Source organism: Rattus rattus, chromosome 4 (genome assembly GCF_011064425.1).
Source record: "Rattus rattus isolate New Zealand chromosome 4, Rrattus_CSIRO_v1, whole genome shotgun sequence".
In the NCBI taxonomy this organism is placed as follows: Eukaryota; Metazoa; Chordata; class Mammalia; order Rodentia; family Muridae; genus Rattus; species Rattus rattus.
This window is the reverse complement of record NC_046157.1, coordinates 180022092-180039248: the sequence shown is the minus strand read 5'-3', so window position 1 is coordinate 180039248 and position 17157 is coordinate 180022092. Positions and strand designations below refer to the sequence as shown.

The window sequence follows — 17157 nt, the reverse complement described above, 5'->3', positions numbered from 1 at the left end:
ATACTAAAGAGGAATCTGAGAGGCTAACTTTCCCTCAGATCCTGTTTTCTAAAAGTCCAGTAACTCATAAGTGCTCCGAGTTAACACATACAGAGATAATCTACAGAAGCCCAGGTTTAATCCAAGGACTTTAAACACTGCCTATAAAACACCTATTGCACTGTTTAAAAGACATCTGCTTAGAAGCCTGCCTCACCCACCAACCTGTGAGCAGCTTGGGAGCAGAGATAATGTTTTCACAGGCATCGTAATTCATACCTGTGGTCTCAATTCCAAGGTAAGTGGTCCATAAAGAGAAAGTGTTCGTGAGTGCTTAACTTCCTCAACTGCCTTATAACTGATTTATTAATCAACTGAGAAGTGACATATAGGAACTTTTAATCCTGACTCTTCCTCCATCAATGATGGGGAAAGAAACCTGGTATCCAAATGCATGGGTAGAGGGGACCCCAGCAGATCATGTTTCGGAGCCCGGAGGAGCTGTTATGTGTCCTTACGTGGGTATGTAGAGGAAGGATGGAAGATAGGGGGTCCATGGCCAGCGTTCAGAAGAGAGGATTCGGAAGCATCCGAGAAATTGCATGTTTCCATGGCGACCTTCAGGGATCCAAAGCTACATCCCACAAAAGGGCCAACTGAACTCCAGGCCAAGGGAGCCAAGCAACACATCTGGGCAGGCCCTGCTGAGCGGCACCAAAGCCTGCCATCTCACCCAGGCGTATTCCAGGTATATTTTATTCATCACCAACCCTCAGACGTATTCTGCAGAAGAGGTTTCCAAGAAGGACTGGGAGAGGCTGAAGACGGTATGGCTTGCTCTCTGATGATTCCAGGACACCGATAGGAATGTGAATATATCACCTGGTCTCAAACTTTGTTATTTTTCTTCATGTGACTGTTAAGTATTCACACCACCCTGTGCTAAGTGTCAGCCTCATCCATTGCAAATGGAGATGCTGATACGAAGAATGTAATTGATGCTGACATGGCTGGTGAGCAGTAGGGTTTACCCAGACTTCCTATGTCCTTCTGGGGCCAGTGCACTCTCTACTTAGCCTCGCCGCACCTCAATGACTTATCCAACCATTAAACCCCACAAGTGGGGAAAAATCAATGAGTATATATTCATACTTTCAGCCCTCTGGGAAATGGCGTTGATCTCTCTACATAGATATGCAAGGGGCAACATGTGTTTAGAAGAAGAATCATGACCGAGCCCAGTGTAAGGATCACAGTATTTGGGTCAAGTCTGCATAAGTATCTGTATTTCCCAAGGTATTAGTGTAAAGGAAATGGAGCTACAGGAGCAGGTAAGTATCATGGCAGCTAAGTGAGAACTAGGAATATGCCTTGCGTATTTGATTCCATAAGCCTTGAACATGTCAAGAGTTTAAAAACTTTGCCGGTGTGTATGTATGATACCTGCACGTGGGTGTGGAGGCTGGGGGTTGATGCCAGATGGCTTCTTTATTGCTCTCCAGCCTATTTTATAAAACAGGGTCTCTCAGTGAGCCTGGCGTCGACCTATTCTGACTTAGCAAGTCTGGCTGACAACAAGTTCCAGTCATTCTCCTGTTTCTGTGTCCTCATTGCTAGGACTCTAAACAGGCATCAGCGTGTTTGCGTTTCCCCCCTGCGGATGCCGGCAGTGCAAACACAGCCTCTCGAATTTGTTCCTGCAGGCACTTTACTTCCAAGCAACTTCCCCAGCCCTGGGACAACATCGTGATGACAGAAATTACGACGGGAGAAGGGCCTATTTATGTTTAAGAACGATCATCTTTGGATGTAAAACTAAGCAGGACCTTTGCTAGTCACACACACATGCTATTATTACTTCTCTCTTTAAAATCTAGTGCTCTCTCTCTCTCTCTCTCCTCTTTGTGATGCACACACACACACACACACACACACGCACACGAATCCACAGCATACTTCATATAGAACGGTGATGTTTTCCCCACTATGGAACTGACAGGTGCACTTCATAAGAAAGACTTTGTCTGCTCCCCAACCCCCATTATCTTTTGCTAATGAGTCACCCTGGCTCCAGCAGAGCTCTTCAGAAAGCTGCACCACCTCCCAGTGGCAACTCATACTCCGGAGTCCTCATACTTCACTTCAGAGATGGGTGAGCACTTAGCTTCCTACTCATGTTAGCAAGGGTTTGTTTAGAGTAAAAGTCCATGGACTAATGGAAAAACGTTAAATTAAATTCCATTTATGAGAGTATATAATATTCAAAGAAACCTTTTTTTGGGTTAGAATTGGACGAGTACCCAGGAAAACGTATTTGAGGGGCTGGAGGAACATAGATTTGCATGTGTGAGACCCTGAGTTTGATTTCCAGACACACGTTTTCTCTTGAAGTGTCCACAGAAAACATTGTTTCTATGTAGGAGGTTATTTTCGAAATGGCATACAAACAAAAGTCACATGATTTCCAAGATTCTGTAAATGCTAGACAAATGTCTCAGCATGATCGTAAGAGCTCTGAAATAAAGTGTACAGTAGAGTGTGGGGGCTGCTGCCAGGATCAATGGACAGGCAGGGGAGGCAGCTTCTTCCCAGAGGTACAGCAGGATCTCACAAAAGACAATTGCTTTTCCTTAAAGAATAATTTCTGTCGGATTCCTCTCATGCAATATAAGAAAAGAAGAAAAACCCACACAGAGACACACAGACACAGGCACATGCACACACACAGACAAACACACAGACACAGACACACACACAGATAAACACACATGTGTGCGTGCAGACACACCCCATAAAAACATAAATCATAAACAATAATATACAAGTAAAAAGCCAGTAATATACAAAAAATATGCCCAAACAAAATAATATGGAGTCAAAAGTCTATACAAACAACTTTGAGTTCATTTGTGCTGGCCGTCTGCTGCTGGCCATGGGCCTGCCCTTAAGTGTGGTGTGCACACCCAGGGAGACTCCACAGGAGAAAACTGACTTTCCCTTTGTGGCAACTGATTTTCTTGTCAATTATAATAGAGTGAGAGTTTTCTGCGAATGAAGGGACTAAATTTGTCCTGTGTTTACAAAACTGCATTTTCTTTTGTTCTTGCACAGCCACCAGAAGGAGAAATAGTGTGTGGGAGTTATCTGAGTTATCAAGAAGTATTTCAATGAAGTGATTCTAGCATACAGGATCAGTTAGAGCTGACGGAAACTGGGGCACCTGACCTGATTCTCCGAGAAACGTCATCAGAGGTTCTTCCGGGAGGATTTGGTCAGGATGCAGTTGTAATGTATTTCCTAATTTTAACAAAGGTAGCATGCCTTAGTGCTCAGATTTTATTGTTGCATGAACCCAAGAAACAAGGTGAAGCAACCCATTTCCAAAGGAGTTGATGGTAATAAATACCGATGGGAAGGGTGGACACATAAAAATGGTTTCAGTGATTTGTCTGGCTAAGTGGTTAAAAGATTCATTTGTAAGATGATCTACCACAGCATTTATTTTGTTTTCTAATTTAAAAAGTTTAAAAATGTTTAAAAATTGAAAATATATTGTTAATTAAAAAATAAGGATTTAAGTTTCCCCTTTCCCTTTCTCCCCTCAGCTCTTACATGTGCTTTTTCCCAACCCTGCCAGGTCCGCTCACTCTCAAAGTCATAGCCTCTTTTTCCTTTGTGTATATATTTACATATATACATATTTATAAATATGTATGATATAAAATATGCACATAATTATTGTTTAGATCACACATGTATTATGCATATTATAAATATATACATATTTGCATATTTATGTATATATACCATAGATAAACATGGACATACAAAAGCATAAATGTCTATAGACTCAGATATGCACTGTCTTCCATTTCAATAGAGTAGAATTGTCCATTGAACATGTCCAGTCCTTCCCCTTTCTCATTCGATAGCATGTATTGATTACTGCTGCATGATAGTGTGTTTCAATCTACGTTATTCTTTTTAAGGTTACGAACTCCTCGTTGTATGGTAGAGATCATTCCTTTAACACATGTTTAGTACCTATTTATGTGTGCTGAGCATACATCCAGGTAATAGGAGCGCTGAATCGGGCAAAATAAAATCCCTGGCCTCATGGAGAACTTCTGCCCCTGTTGTCTCACACTAAGGGAGGAGGGCAGAGCAACACACACGGGGCCACGACACGGTCACAGGTTTTTCCTGAAGGGAGAAAATCTCACAGGGCTCCAGCCTTAGATAAAGAATTACAGGCAACTAATGGCTACTGAGAAGGAGAATCAGCCTCTGTCAACCCTCCTTATTGTTTACCCAATACAAATGGTCAGCCCTGAAGCCCCATATATATCAAAAAAGGGGAACAGCAGGCTGTAGTTATATATTTGTACACATATAGGTATTCACATGTGAATGAACCCAGCCGTACATATAGAATATATCTAGGAGAAATGCTACTGCTGGGATGGAGGAAGTAGTTCAGGTGGGATTCTTTAACATTTAATTTTTTTCCATAGTAAACATATATAAATAACTTTTATTGAAGATACAAATCACGTGAAAACCTCTTGTGATGGTTTGTATATGCTTGGCCCAGGGAGTGGCACTATTAGGAGGTGTGGCCTTATTGGAGTAGGTGTGGCCTTGTTGGAGTAGGTGTGGCCTTGTTGGAGTAGGTGTGTTACTGTGGGAGTGGACTTAAGACCCTCACTCTAGCTACCTGGAAGTCAGTCTTCCACTAGCAGCCTTCAGATGAAGATGTAGAACTCTCAGCTCCTCCTGCTTGAATGCTGCCATGTTCCCGCCTTGATGATAATGGACTGGACCCCTGAACCTGTAAGCCAGCTACAGTTAAATGTTGCCCTTTATAAGACTTGCCTTGGTCATGGTGTCTGCTCACAGAAGTAAAACCCTAAGGCACCATTCAGCCCAAAGTTCCTGTGAGTTCATTGACTTGCTTAGCATCCATGCTGTCCTGGCATTGTCTCAACCCAAAGGTTAAACTGTTAGGTTAAACTGTAGGGAAAGGCTGGGTTTTCACAGGAAACTGAGGTGGAGGACAAGACATCAGACCCTCCAGCGAGTCAGCGTCATAGAAGGTACTTTGCTTCCCAATGTCTTCAGCTGGAATTTTCATACCCGAACCGAAGAACATTTACATGTGGCTGCGTTCAAGCACCCATATGCTCCGTGGCAGGCTGTACCACTTATTTTCAATGAGATAAAATAGCTTATTTAAACTTTGAATTTCCCTATTGGGTTCAGGCGATTCAGCTGTTTATCCAGCAGCACCCTGCTTAAAAATAGATGGCATGACATTTGTGGGTGCTTTAAAAAATATCCCCATTGGAGGGGGGGGGCAGAGCGCTCACGCCATAGTCATTCTATTATGTAAGAGTGGCGAATTGTTATGAAATGAAGGCTTCATAGAGAACAGTCTTCCTCCCAGCATATAAAGGACAGCTCTTCAGGATCCAATAGCAGTCGCTAGCTGTACAAGGGCATGGCATTGAGCACTACCACTTGGTGATTATGATTAACGAGATGGAAATCCACTAACTGTATATGGAGATGATTTTCTTCTGATGTCGTCCTCGTTACAGGATTTTCACCCATTGATTTATCAACCACTGACTACTGCCTGCTACATGGTAGGCACTGTCAGTATGAAACTGAGTACAGAGGTGACTTTCAAATATTTGAGTATATTTTATGGACCTGGGTCGTTACATTTGTATCAATCTGACGCATGTAAGGTATGATTGATACTGACCCAAGCCCGTGGTCACACAATACCATAGACAACTCAAGGTATGTTGTCATCAGAAATCATCAAACTGGTGGATATAGAGGGATCTGACATATTGGGATCAAGCGGTTCCAATCTGGTACAAGCGCAGACGGCGAAGGATAGCTCCCCCCGCCCGCAGGAAAATGAAACCCAAAGCCCCGCCCTCCCGCCCAGCCTAACACACCTATCAGGGCGTCTTACCGATTTTATTTATTAAAAAAAGATACACTTTATGAGGAAATTGCATTTACAGGGTGATATGAAGGAGGAAATCAGGTCCACGCAAGAAGCCTGATGTGTTTCCTTCGCTGGGCACCGCTTTCTTCTCCCGTTTTTATCAGCGGTTTCTGAGGACGCGTCAAGGGCTACAGGGTTAGAGCCTGCTTCCTTCTTCAAGCAAGCTCCTTACCCTGGGAGCTGTCACTCACAGACAGGTGGATAGATGGCCCACTGAGGAGGAAGTGAACTATTCTTCCTTCCTGGTTTATGGCTTGAATACTTAGCTCCTTCCAAATCAGATTTGCCACCTGCTCCTTTGTGAGGGGGCCTGGTTACCCAGAGGCCATCTCAGTGAGCGGTCAGGTTAAGGGGAGAAAGTACTCAATAGCTCATTTTTCAAGTCCCTCTAGGATGTTCCTAGCAGGGGCAGCCTAAGTGGCCTCCTGCCTGACACCTTGTTTTTTATCACACCCCAGTTCTCCTTTCCCCAGGTTTTGCAAATGCTTTTAATGGTCTGGGTGCCCCCATGAAGAAGCAGGGATTTTGTGTTTTCTTTTCAATAGCACAGTCTACTTCTGAGCACCCTGTGGCATTTTGTAAAAGTGATAAGTACTAATGATGAACAACCTAGCAGGCTCTTGGGTTCCTGGGGCTTCAGGAGGACTCGGAGTGAGGGAGGAAAACAAAACCATTGTGAACACAAAGGCAAGATGTAGCCAACTTCCCATTAGATCCAGCTGTTAGATGTGAAAAAGTTTGTTAATAAAACCATGCAGGGATTTTGCGCTGTGGAGCCAAGAGTGCAGAACAGGCTTCCAAGAGGTGCTTTCCATCTTCTTCTCAACTTGGGGGTGTTATGCTACTATGGGATTTTGAAATCCACACATATGCTATTTCCTTTCTTCCTCTCATATGGTTAAACCCGCATCGTGACAAATTAGATTTCCCCCGTCGATAACCTCGACCGTTTGTTTCTGGTAAACGTACCTTTATTTGACTTGATTAAAATCCATCTTCACTCAGAGATGTGAAGACTCTTAGGTGTTATTTCTCTTTTTTTTTTTTTTTTCTGGGTCTGGGGACCGAACTCAGGACCTTGCGCTTCCTAGGCAAGCGCTCTACCATTGAGCCAAATCCCCAACCCCTTAGGTGTTATTTCTTAGCACTGTATCTGGTCCTATTAGTTCATGACTCAGGTATGAAGACACTATCCTCATCTAGGGATGGATACAAATGTCGCTACAATTAATACAAATGTACCCTTATTTTCGTAAACAGAGATCTGAAAATTCTTGACTTATGAAAAGCCCTAGAAATCTTGATAGTTTTCTTTTCCATTTTTGTTTTGTTTTGTTTTTAGGACAGTACTCGAGACTGTGAAAGGCTGGAATAAAGGCAAACACTAGACAGTTTCCTTATTCAGGACTCATGTCATTTCCGCATAGTTCATTCTTGTAAATAAAGCCAAAATAGTTGCATCCACTTACAAATTTTGAGTCGGACGTAACAGATTTATATTTTCTAAAAAAAAATATAAAAAGATGTGAAACTTCTTTCCCTTTTGTATTTAGTTCTCAGGAGGTTGACAGAAGGATTCATTTTCTTCAGACGCTGATGGAGATGCCTTGACTGTTGCTATTTTCTTCATCTTGTGAAAACTGTGACTACAGGATCCCATTACTGAATCAGCTCATCCATATGTATAGAGTCCCTCCCATATGCCAAGAAGGACCAGAGCAGAAGACACAGCGTTCATGGTCTGATAATTGTTTTCGGGAATCTTTCTGTCCATTGAAAGAAGAGGAGGAATTACTGCAGAGGGAGGAGCAACAGGATGCAAATATATTGCAAATTGATCAAAATCAAAGCTTATTTACAGTATCGGCATAGAAGCTAGTTCAAGGTGTTCCTTGACTCGAGACTTGAAAGATGGGCAAGATGTTGCCAGCCAGGTAGAAGAAGAAGAAAGAGTGCTCCAGGAAATGAAAGTCTGTGTGGGGACAATACCGCTTGTGTGTGTGTGTGTGTGTCTGTGTGTGTGTGTGTGTGTGTCTGTGTGTCTGTGTGTCTGTGTGTGTGTCTCTCTCTCTCTGTGTGTTCCCAGTACACTATGCAAGTTGTATATGATAGACGGAGAGCTCACAGGAACAAAGTCCACTTCAGACCTTTGTGGCCTTGACAGTACTGCGAGAGTACATGGAAATCATTCAGACTTGTGCTAACAAGAGTCTCGACTTGGTTGAAAAGACCTAGAAGGTATTTTCAAGGCTTTCCTCCCATGACTGTCTTTGTATCACTAATGCACTGTGAACAACAGAAAATGGCTTTTTTTCCTGTTTGTCATTGTCTGTGAGTTTCTGGGACATGGATCCTCTTTTCTAAGACTCCTGCTTATGGCCTAGAAAAATATTCTCGAGACAAAACTCTTTCTTTTCCTGAATGGAACAGGACATTTCCCATTTCCTTGGCTGCCCCACCCTCTGACTCTACCCCTGTCTACTGTTCTTGCTTTTCCTCCATCAGTTTACTCATGCAGATGTTCAGGATCTCCGCAGATGGCCCTGCCATGCAGTGGATTTTCTCTAGCTGAGGTACAGCAATCCACCTTGCACATACTCTGACATGCAGTAGCAACCTAGAGGACTCTATACCCCAAGCCACCACTTACGAAATATCATCTGTCTTATACTAATGTTTCATTTCCCTTTATCAGCTCATTTGGAGGGCCATCTTTCATTTCTCAAAGTAGCACCAGCTGGATCAGCTTTCTCTGCTGCTGCATCAAGCCACCATAAGCTCACCAACTAGCAAACAGCTCCCATTTATTCTCTCGCAGTTCTGTAGGTCAGTAGTCCATACAGGTTTATGAGCTGAAAGGCTTGTACAGCAGGGCTTAGTGGGCCTCCTGGCCCTTTTAACTATCTAGACTTGAATTTCTTTTGAATTTGCTTTTGTAGTCTCTCCATCTTCAGAACCAGGAGTATGGCATCTTTAAAGCTCTATGTGGAGGTTTGGGATTTAGCTCAGTAGTAGAGCATTTGCCTAGCAAGCGCAAGGCCTTGAGTTCAGGCCTCGGCTCTAGGGAGAGGGAAAAAAAAAGCTCTATGTGTATGTGTGTGTGTGTGTGTGTGTGTGTGTGTGTGTGTGCATGCACGCACACCTGGGAGATACACACACACACACACACACAGACACACACACACACAAATAAATATAAAATCTGGGTTCACAAGATAATTTAGGATAATCTCTCCCATGAGGATATCTAATGGAATCTCAATTGTAAAGCTCTATTTTACCATATAAGATAAAAACTCCTCTCCTAAGATCATGATACAGCTACACTGACCACCATCACTATAGCCATTCACATCATCAGTTCACTGACCTGTGTTAGCCACCATTTATAATGTAGGCATCATCGCCATTGCACAGAGTAGGGGATTAGAGCACAGAAATGTCAAATGGCTTACTCAGTTCCCATAGAGGATTTCAGGATAGTCCTGCCCCAAGAACTCTTGCTTATATACTCTGCCCTGTCTCTCACAGTCTCTGATCGGGTACTTAGGGGAGTTGATTTGCCCTGCCAGGACTCCAGCGATTATCATGGCCGACACAGAAGGAAACATTTCTTAGAAGCTGCACATTCTACTCCCCCAGCTGCACTCATAGGTGTTTCCTCCACAGAGAACACTACCAATTAGGTGGCTTGGTTGTAACAAGCACGCTTTGCTTCTCCAATAACAGTGGGAGCTCCCTGGGTAGGCTAACGTCAGGCTGAGGCTGAAAAACACTGGGGACTGACTGAGTTTGGGAAAAAGCGCTATGGAAAGAGTAATCACAGAGCAAGACCTAGAAAACGATCTCTGAACAAAAGGACAATGGAAATGAAAGAGAAACACAAGGCTCAGCCGCTTCCTCTGTACAGAGTGTGAGGAAGGTTGAAAGTTCCTATAGCTGTAGGAGCTGGAGGAGAAAGGGTGAGCACAAAGAGCACTATAGCACCATAGCACAAAGAGAAGTACTTTCCAACCAACAATAAAGGAGAAATACACCCATGGCAGGACAGACTGTTGGATGTCAGAAACCAAAAGCACACTGGTAACTATGAAAAATTAAGGCTTTTCTATGACTACAATACATTAAGAATAAACCCCCCTTCTCTCCTTCTAAAAAGGTGGGATGAATAGAAGAGCTGGCTCTTGGAGTCAAACACACTGAAGGGCAGATTCTTTAATAAAAATGTCACAAATGGCAGTCCTCTCATTGAAAGAATGGACAGAGGAGCAATCCTGGCTCAGTGCTTCCTGGAATGAACAACATCCTATTTCTGAAGCCCCAGGAAGGCTGCAGGTGAGCTCATTTAGCACTGCCGCTAGATGCTATATACTCAGGTAGATTTTACTATGTGTAGAACAATGTGCTCAACCAAGGCCACAGCTAGGAATGGAACCAGCCCTCATGGAACTATTAGGCTAGAGGCAGAGCCGGAGATGAAGTGAGCAGTTCTACAGACAATAGAATGACTATGGCATGGAAGTGGTGGACACTATGAGGACACAGTGGAGGAGAGCACCTGCGATTTTCATCTTCATAGTCAAAAGGAGTACAGTCACCTGATGTGTTTATGAAGGCACTTCTAGTGAGTGACACCTACAGTATGTGGGTGGTACCATCCTATAGGCCAAGGTCTTGGACTGAATAAAGGAGGAGAAAGTGAGTGGGCACTGGCACTTATCACTCTGCTCCCTGACTGTGGATACAATGTGACCAACTGATTCAAGTGCTGTGGATACAATGTGACCAGCTGATTCAAGGGCTGTGGCTACAATGTGACCAGCTGATTCAAGTGCTGTGAATACAATGTGACCAGCTGATTCACCCATCCTGGCCATCCCTTCCCTGCCCTGCTAGAATGCACTTTCAAATGAAAAACTAAGACATAGCTTTCTGTTAAGTGGTTTTCTGACAGGAACTTTGCTATGGCAACAAGAAAAGTAACAAATACAGCACCTGCATCCAGTCTGGCTCATCAGGGAGGGCTTTGCAGAGGAAATGACATGTCAGACTAGACTAGAAGGCTGAGAAAGGGGTCAGTATGAAATAGGGGATAGGGTGGATGGAGAAAAGAACCAAAGAGGAGGAAGCAGCTTGTGCAAAGGTCCTAGGGTAGAGAACATGGTACCTGTCAGGAGGGAAACAGATAGGAATAGTGGGGGCATTGAGTGCACACTGAGAGAAAGGGAATGTAGGAGAAGGAAGAGTGTACCCAGTTGTGTTGTAAGTCACATTAAGGGATCTCAGTTTTAATGTAGGGGTAGAGAGAGACCATAATTTTGTGTGTGTGTGTGTGTGTGTGTGATCATTCAATGATTGTTGTGTATGTGTGTGACCATTCGATGATTGTGTGTGTGTGTATGTATGTGTGTGTGACAGAAAGAGAGTGTGTGCCTCTTACTACATTGCCGAAGAAAGCTTAAGCCTGATGTGTGACTAAGGTGGCCTTGAGCTCATCCAGGCACAGCTTCTTGGTGCTGGGGTTTTGGGTATTTGCCACCATGTTTGACTCACTGAATGATTCTTAAGCAGAATGTTTAATATTTCTGCTTGTATTTCAGAAAAATCATTTGATTTGAGTTTCCAGAATCGAGTGCATTGAGGAAAACTAAAGGGAAGATCTTTCCCCTCCAGTAAACCAAGGCTCGGCAGAGATTTAACTAGGATGCTATTGGCAGAAGAGTGGAGAGGAATAGGTGAGTTTGGTGCTTTTTCATCTCATCATCTCATCTCATTCATTCATTCATTCATTCATTCATTTGTTCTTCATTCGTTCATTCATTAATAACTCATTCAATTCTTATAAGGGCCAGGAATACATAGCCAGAGAGTAAGTTAAAGGAGGAGGCATCAGACATGTTTTATAATCTGGACTGAAATAGAGGGGTGTGGAGAGGAAAAGAACCAGCAAGATGGAGAAGGTCAAGCAGGGGTGATATGAATAGGAATGAAACACAATGATTTCTGTGCATGAAAATCTCACACTGAGAACCATTATTTTCCAAACGATAAAGCAATAAAAAAGAGAGGTAGGGTGCAGAGGGTGAGAGAGGGTTTGGGGGGATATCGTTGTAGCTGTGGACATGATATACTTTAGTTTTGTATCCTGGTATCCTTAGGCTCCAGAGACTGTGAAAAATAAGGCCACATTAACAATAACAACCAAGCCCAGAGGTATTTAAGTCTCTCTCATCTTTGTCCTCCCTCTAGTTGAGTCCGATTGTGCTCAAGAATGGGCTTCACGTGTATTTGGAACAAATCTGTTTGCTGCCTTCTGTCGGGCTGCCTGGCCACAGTGCCAAGAACTTTTTATGATGGCAGACCATCTGTACCAGTGTGGTACCTCAGTGCTGTCTTCAGCTGGAGGCTGCTCCTGGTCTGTGTGTGTATGTGTCAGGAACGTGGGGGTTCTGCTTTCTCTAATTCTTTCAGTTACACCAATGAAAGAGTTGATGCTTAACTGTGCAGACAACACATGGCTTGCATGTGGTGCGGCCAAAACAAAACCCCCTCAAAGAACCGAGATGTCCATTTCTTATAGCCATGGCAGTAGAAGGATCACCTGAGGGGTGTGGACTGGTCTGTCTCACTCTGATCACTGAGCTGGTTTCAGGAAACAACAGTGGGTAGAAAGCCATGGGGCATGTGAGCCTGGCTCCATCCATGACAGGAAACTGAGTGCAAAAATTTACTGACGACAGAGGCTGTTTTCTGTTTCCCAGCACTTTAAGAGGAAACGGGCCATCTATAGGCTCTGAATTAGAGGCACTGGACAGAAGGGACAAGAGGGAATACTAGGACTGAGAAGTGAAAACCATGCTTGGGATAGCCAAGGAAAGTTTAGAGACAAGATGTGAGCAAGATGTATAGGAAAGGAGGAAATGCTTTTCAGATCCCAAACAAGTCACCATTCTCGTACTTTCCACACACTGGGTATCTGTGAAGCTGAACATATTTTAAAACTGCAATATGAATAGGTAACATGTGTGGTTGTGTTGTTTTGTAAAAATCGACTGTGAGAGACTAAAATTCCACACTCTTAACTAAACTGGTAAAGAGACACTTCGAAGGAAGTGTCTAAAGTTTGTAGGTGGGCCTTGATCATATTTTAGGTAGCATTAAGTTACTACTGGTAGGTGAACACCCCTGTTCACAGTCTTAGGATCTTGTTTGTACTCCAGAGTCAGCAGAGTCCAGAATCCACAGGGAGAAAGTGAGAGAGCTTGGCGGGTAAAGTCATTGTGATGTTTAGAGTCCCAGTGAACAAAACCTGGGATTCCCTAGTTCACATCCCATGCAGAAAATCAGGGTGGAAAGAAGAGAGAAGGGGATGGGGGTCAGTTCCTTTCTATTTCTCCAAAATTCCCCATACTCTGGCTGTTTATGAGTAGACCTTCTAATACTGTTCGAGGTCACCTACTTTGGGAGACTGATTTTCAGATGACACAGCAATGCAAGCCCAGAATGACTGCAAACACAAATCCTGGTTCTATTTTCTACCCTTGCTATCCCAATAGACTTAACCACAATTTCTTCTCTATCCTGATAAACCCTTGATGGTTTCAGGGGTTTGTGGGAAGATGCAAACAGAAGCAGATCCCCTGTGTTAAACACCAAAAAAAAAAAAAAAAAAAAAAAAAACCAGAATTGCCAAGTGGGGCCAGGCTGGTGACCCTTTCTCCATTTCTTGTTTATGAGATATTCTAACCAAGGCAGTGACAAAGGTCTCAGTTATGATGGCTTGTACTTCCAAGAACTTGGGGACAGCTACATTTTCCACATGTACTAAAATCATTGCAGCCATGGACAATCAAGAAAGTTGCAGGAAAAAAAAATCACATTACCAACTACGCCGCTATTTTTAAAAACCTACTCTCACAAAATAAAATCCACCTAAACCAAAGCTGTGCAGTAATTTTAGCAGCTGAACATTATTATCTCTTCTAGAATAACACATACTTAGAAATGAAATGATTCAGAAAACAATGCGATGTAGAGATACCCCTGAGAACAAATCTCGCCGTTAATTTTGTATTACATCATGATAAACATCAACAGTCAGCGCTTAAATAATTTAGTCAATCATGGCTGAATCTAAGTATGTTCCTGTTTAACTAAACTCACTCATAGGTAGCACACAGATGATTAAAAAAAAAATAGACCATACAGTATCATTCTTATTAAAAGCTGCGTTTTCTCTCCTGCCCTTCTGGTATCATAAGCAGTCATCTCAAGAGAGCAGGGTGGGAAAACTCGTTATAAGACTTTTGTCCCCCAATTCATAGGCATCATAAAATGTGAAATTAGCTCTAGAGCGTTAAAAGAAAAGCGATAGATCAACGCAGAAGCCAAGCTCGAAAAGACCATTTCCAGTTCTAGCCCAGAATTTCTATTAGCTTACCTTAGTAGCCGAGACACCAAACAGAATGTCCTTATGGAAAATTAAGTTCATTATTCATGTCAGCTTTGATTTGGCGTGTGCAGCTGAAAGCATCCAGCTTCTCCTATAATTTGCAGAGGCAAAGTGTGCGAGCCAGGCAGTAAACACAGGACTTGGGGGCGGAGGGAGAGTGAGCCGCGATCTGCTCACAACTCTCCTCTTGAAACTTTCCAGTTTCATTCACGTGAAGCCGAAATCAAATCTTTCCGTGGACGATTATTACCCAGGGGGACTCCCAGCCCAGGCGTTTGACTGCGCTTGTCTAGCACGGAGCTCAGACGGGTGCTTGCTTTTTGTGTCACTGACCTAGCAAACCGACACATCTCCCTTTCACTATCTTGGTGAAGTCTTGGGTACTGATTCACCTCACAGCACATATGGGGGTGATTATGTTCCGCCACAGGGGAGTCCACAGGGGGTACTCATCCCTGCAGCTCGCAAGTCACAGAATGCCTGGTTGTCTCTGTGGCACCGGGAGCGGAGAAGCGGCTCCTGATTTTAAAGATAAGCGTGTACATAAGTGGATACGACGGTCACGTGACAGGTGCACAGAGACCCTGGGGAACCCAGCAGTAAAATAACAGAAGCTGCACATTCTCTGCTCATTCGTCCCCTTTCCGTTCTTACTTAGAACAATGGAAATAAGGTCTTGTTATTCGCGGGTTTTCTCTAGAACGAACACTGATCGAAGTTAAGCTTTCTCAGTCAAAATCTCCAGTCACAACAGGAGGAGCACTTCAGTGTTGCCAGGGGGGTGTGAGGGAGCAAAGCAAGCAGGTGTGCTCACCTGTACCCTGTGGGTACTGCATGGACCACAGAATACCCATGAGTGTGTCTCAGGACAAAACAAAACAAAACAAAACAAAAAACCCGTCAACTTATTTAAAGCATGAGGTTTGGAGGATAATTTTTCCGTGACCTGATTATGTGGTTCTTTAGTGTGAACTTTGTAAACGATCGTGCCTTTCTGTAACGTCTGGACCTGCCTGGAACTTCAGAGCATAGACCCTTTTCTTGTTCTTGTCAACAAATAAGGTCAAATCTGAGAGTTTTCTTCTGAATGAATGAGTGCTGCTGCCTTTAATGAGGTCGGTTTACTTACCTTTAAATGCTTAGCAAATGTTAGTACGTGATATCATTGTTCTACTCTTGGGTCTAGTCCAGGAGAAATGAAAGTGAATGTCTATACAGAAATTTGTATACAAAGGCTCTTAGAGAGGTAATATTTACAACAGCCAAAAGGAAAAACAACCCTAGCATCTTCCTAGAGAATAGATAACACACCTGCAGCATATCCGTGAGAAATCAAGTATTGATACATGTTGTAATTGGGCAAATAATTTGCAATAATCCCAATACAAAAGATATGTTTAATATCTTTATATCCATTTATAATGAAATGTCCGGATAGTAGACTCCATGGGCCCAGCACACAGATTATTCACGGCCGTGCCAGGCTTGAGGTCAGACATGATGGAAAGTAAATGTTGCCAGGACTGGAAGGATGAAATTGCTTTTCTCTTAAGAGTGTGCGAAGGCTGCCTAACTTAGGGACTATACAAAAACCACTGCACACTTTATGTAGGCATAGCATGCTTTGTGAATGGAGACTCTGTGAGGATGAAAATGGAACTTCTGTCACCTAATGTGTACTGTCACATGAATTATCTGTATATAATTAATTGTGCAACAGGTAGAGGAAGAAGCCAAGAAGGGAGAAGCTGACTCCAGCAAGGAGGCTCTTGAGGGCTAGAGAGATGTGCCCTTCCCTCCCTCCTCCTCTCCTCCCTCCCTCCTCCCTCCCTCCACCCCTCTGTCCCTCTTTTGATACAGTCTCACTATGTAGCGCCAACTGGTTTTGAAATCCACTCTTCTTGCCTCAGTCTCATTAATACTAGGATGATAGGCAAATACCCTGTGCCCACCTTACAGCTAACTCTCATCTTCGATCCCCTCTCCCTTCTCTTCTTCTCTCCTCTCTCCTTTCTTCTCCCCTTTCTCTCCTCCTCTCACCTCTCTTCTTTGTCCCTTCCCTTTCCTCCCCTCCACTTTTCTTTCCTCCCTACTCCTCTCTTCTCCTCCCTTCTCCTCTCTCCTCTTCTCTCCTCCCCTCCCTTCTTTTCCCCTACACTCCCCTCTCATACTCTCGCTTCTTTGTGATCTCCCTGCCTCAGCTTCTCTAGTACCTGGAGTTCTAAGCATGAAGCACAAGGCTTCACTTGTGACTCATTTTCAATAAGGAAAACTAAAAATTAAGAATCCGAGAGAAGGAGGACAAAATAAAGAAGATGATAAGGAGAAGTCAGAAGAAGGGATGAGGGTAAAGAAAATATGGAAGAAGAATAAAGACAAACAGAAGAATAAGATGGAGGAGACTCCCTTCCTCCCTCTGTCTGCCTGACTGCCTCCCTCCCTTACTTCCCTTCCACTTCCCCGACCGCCCTCTGTCCGTCTGTCTGCCCTCCCTCCCTCCCTCCCTCCCTCCCTCCCTCGTGTACTAGGGACTGAATCTAGGGTCCTGAGGACTCTACCAGTGACTCCAGACTAGGATAACATTAAAGTGCACTGACTCAAGGAGGAAAGCAAGTCCATACATTTGATCGCGATGACATTAGTGGTCTAAGCTGAAGACAAAAGCAGAAATGAATGCTGTGAAAGCAAGACTGAGTACCGT

At 43.5% G+C, this 17157-nt stretch overlaps 1 protein-coding gene across 12 annotated transcripts in view; it reads right to left on the bottom strand.

Annotated features, from left to right (window-relative positions):
* The window catches only part of Dlgap1 (DLG associated protein 1), a 705387-nt gene that overhangs the window by 252901 nt on the left and 435329 nt on the right, over positions 1-17157 (bottom strand). The window contains exon 1 of one of the 12 annotated variants that reach the window (XM_032901742.1): positions 14445-15306. The exons of the other annotated variants lie outside the window; for them this stretch is intronic. Within the exon in view, the coding sequence (XP_032757633.1) occupies positions 14445-14495 (51 nt within the window). The 5' untranslated portion in view covers positions 14496-15306. Of the gene's footprint in view, positions 1-14444; positions 15307-17157 lie in introns of those variants that run through there. 12 annotated transcript variants of the gene reach the window in all.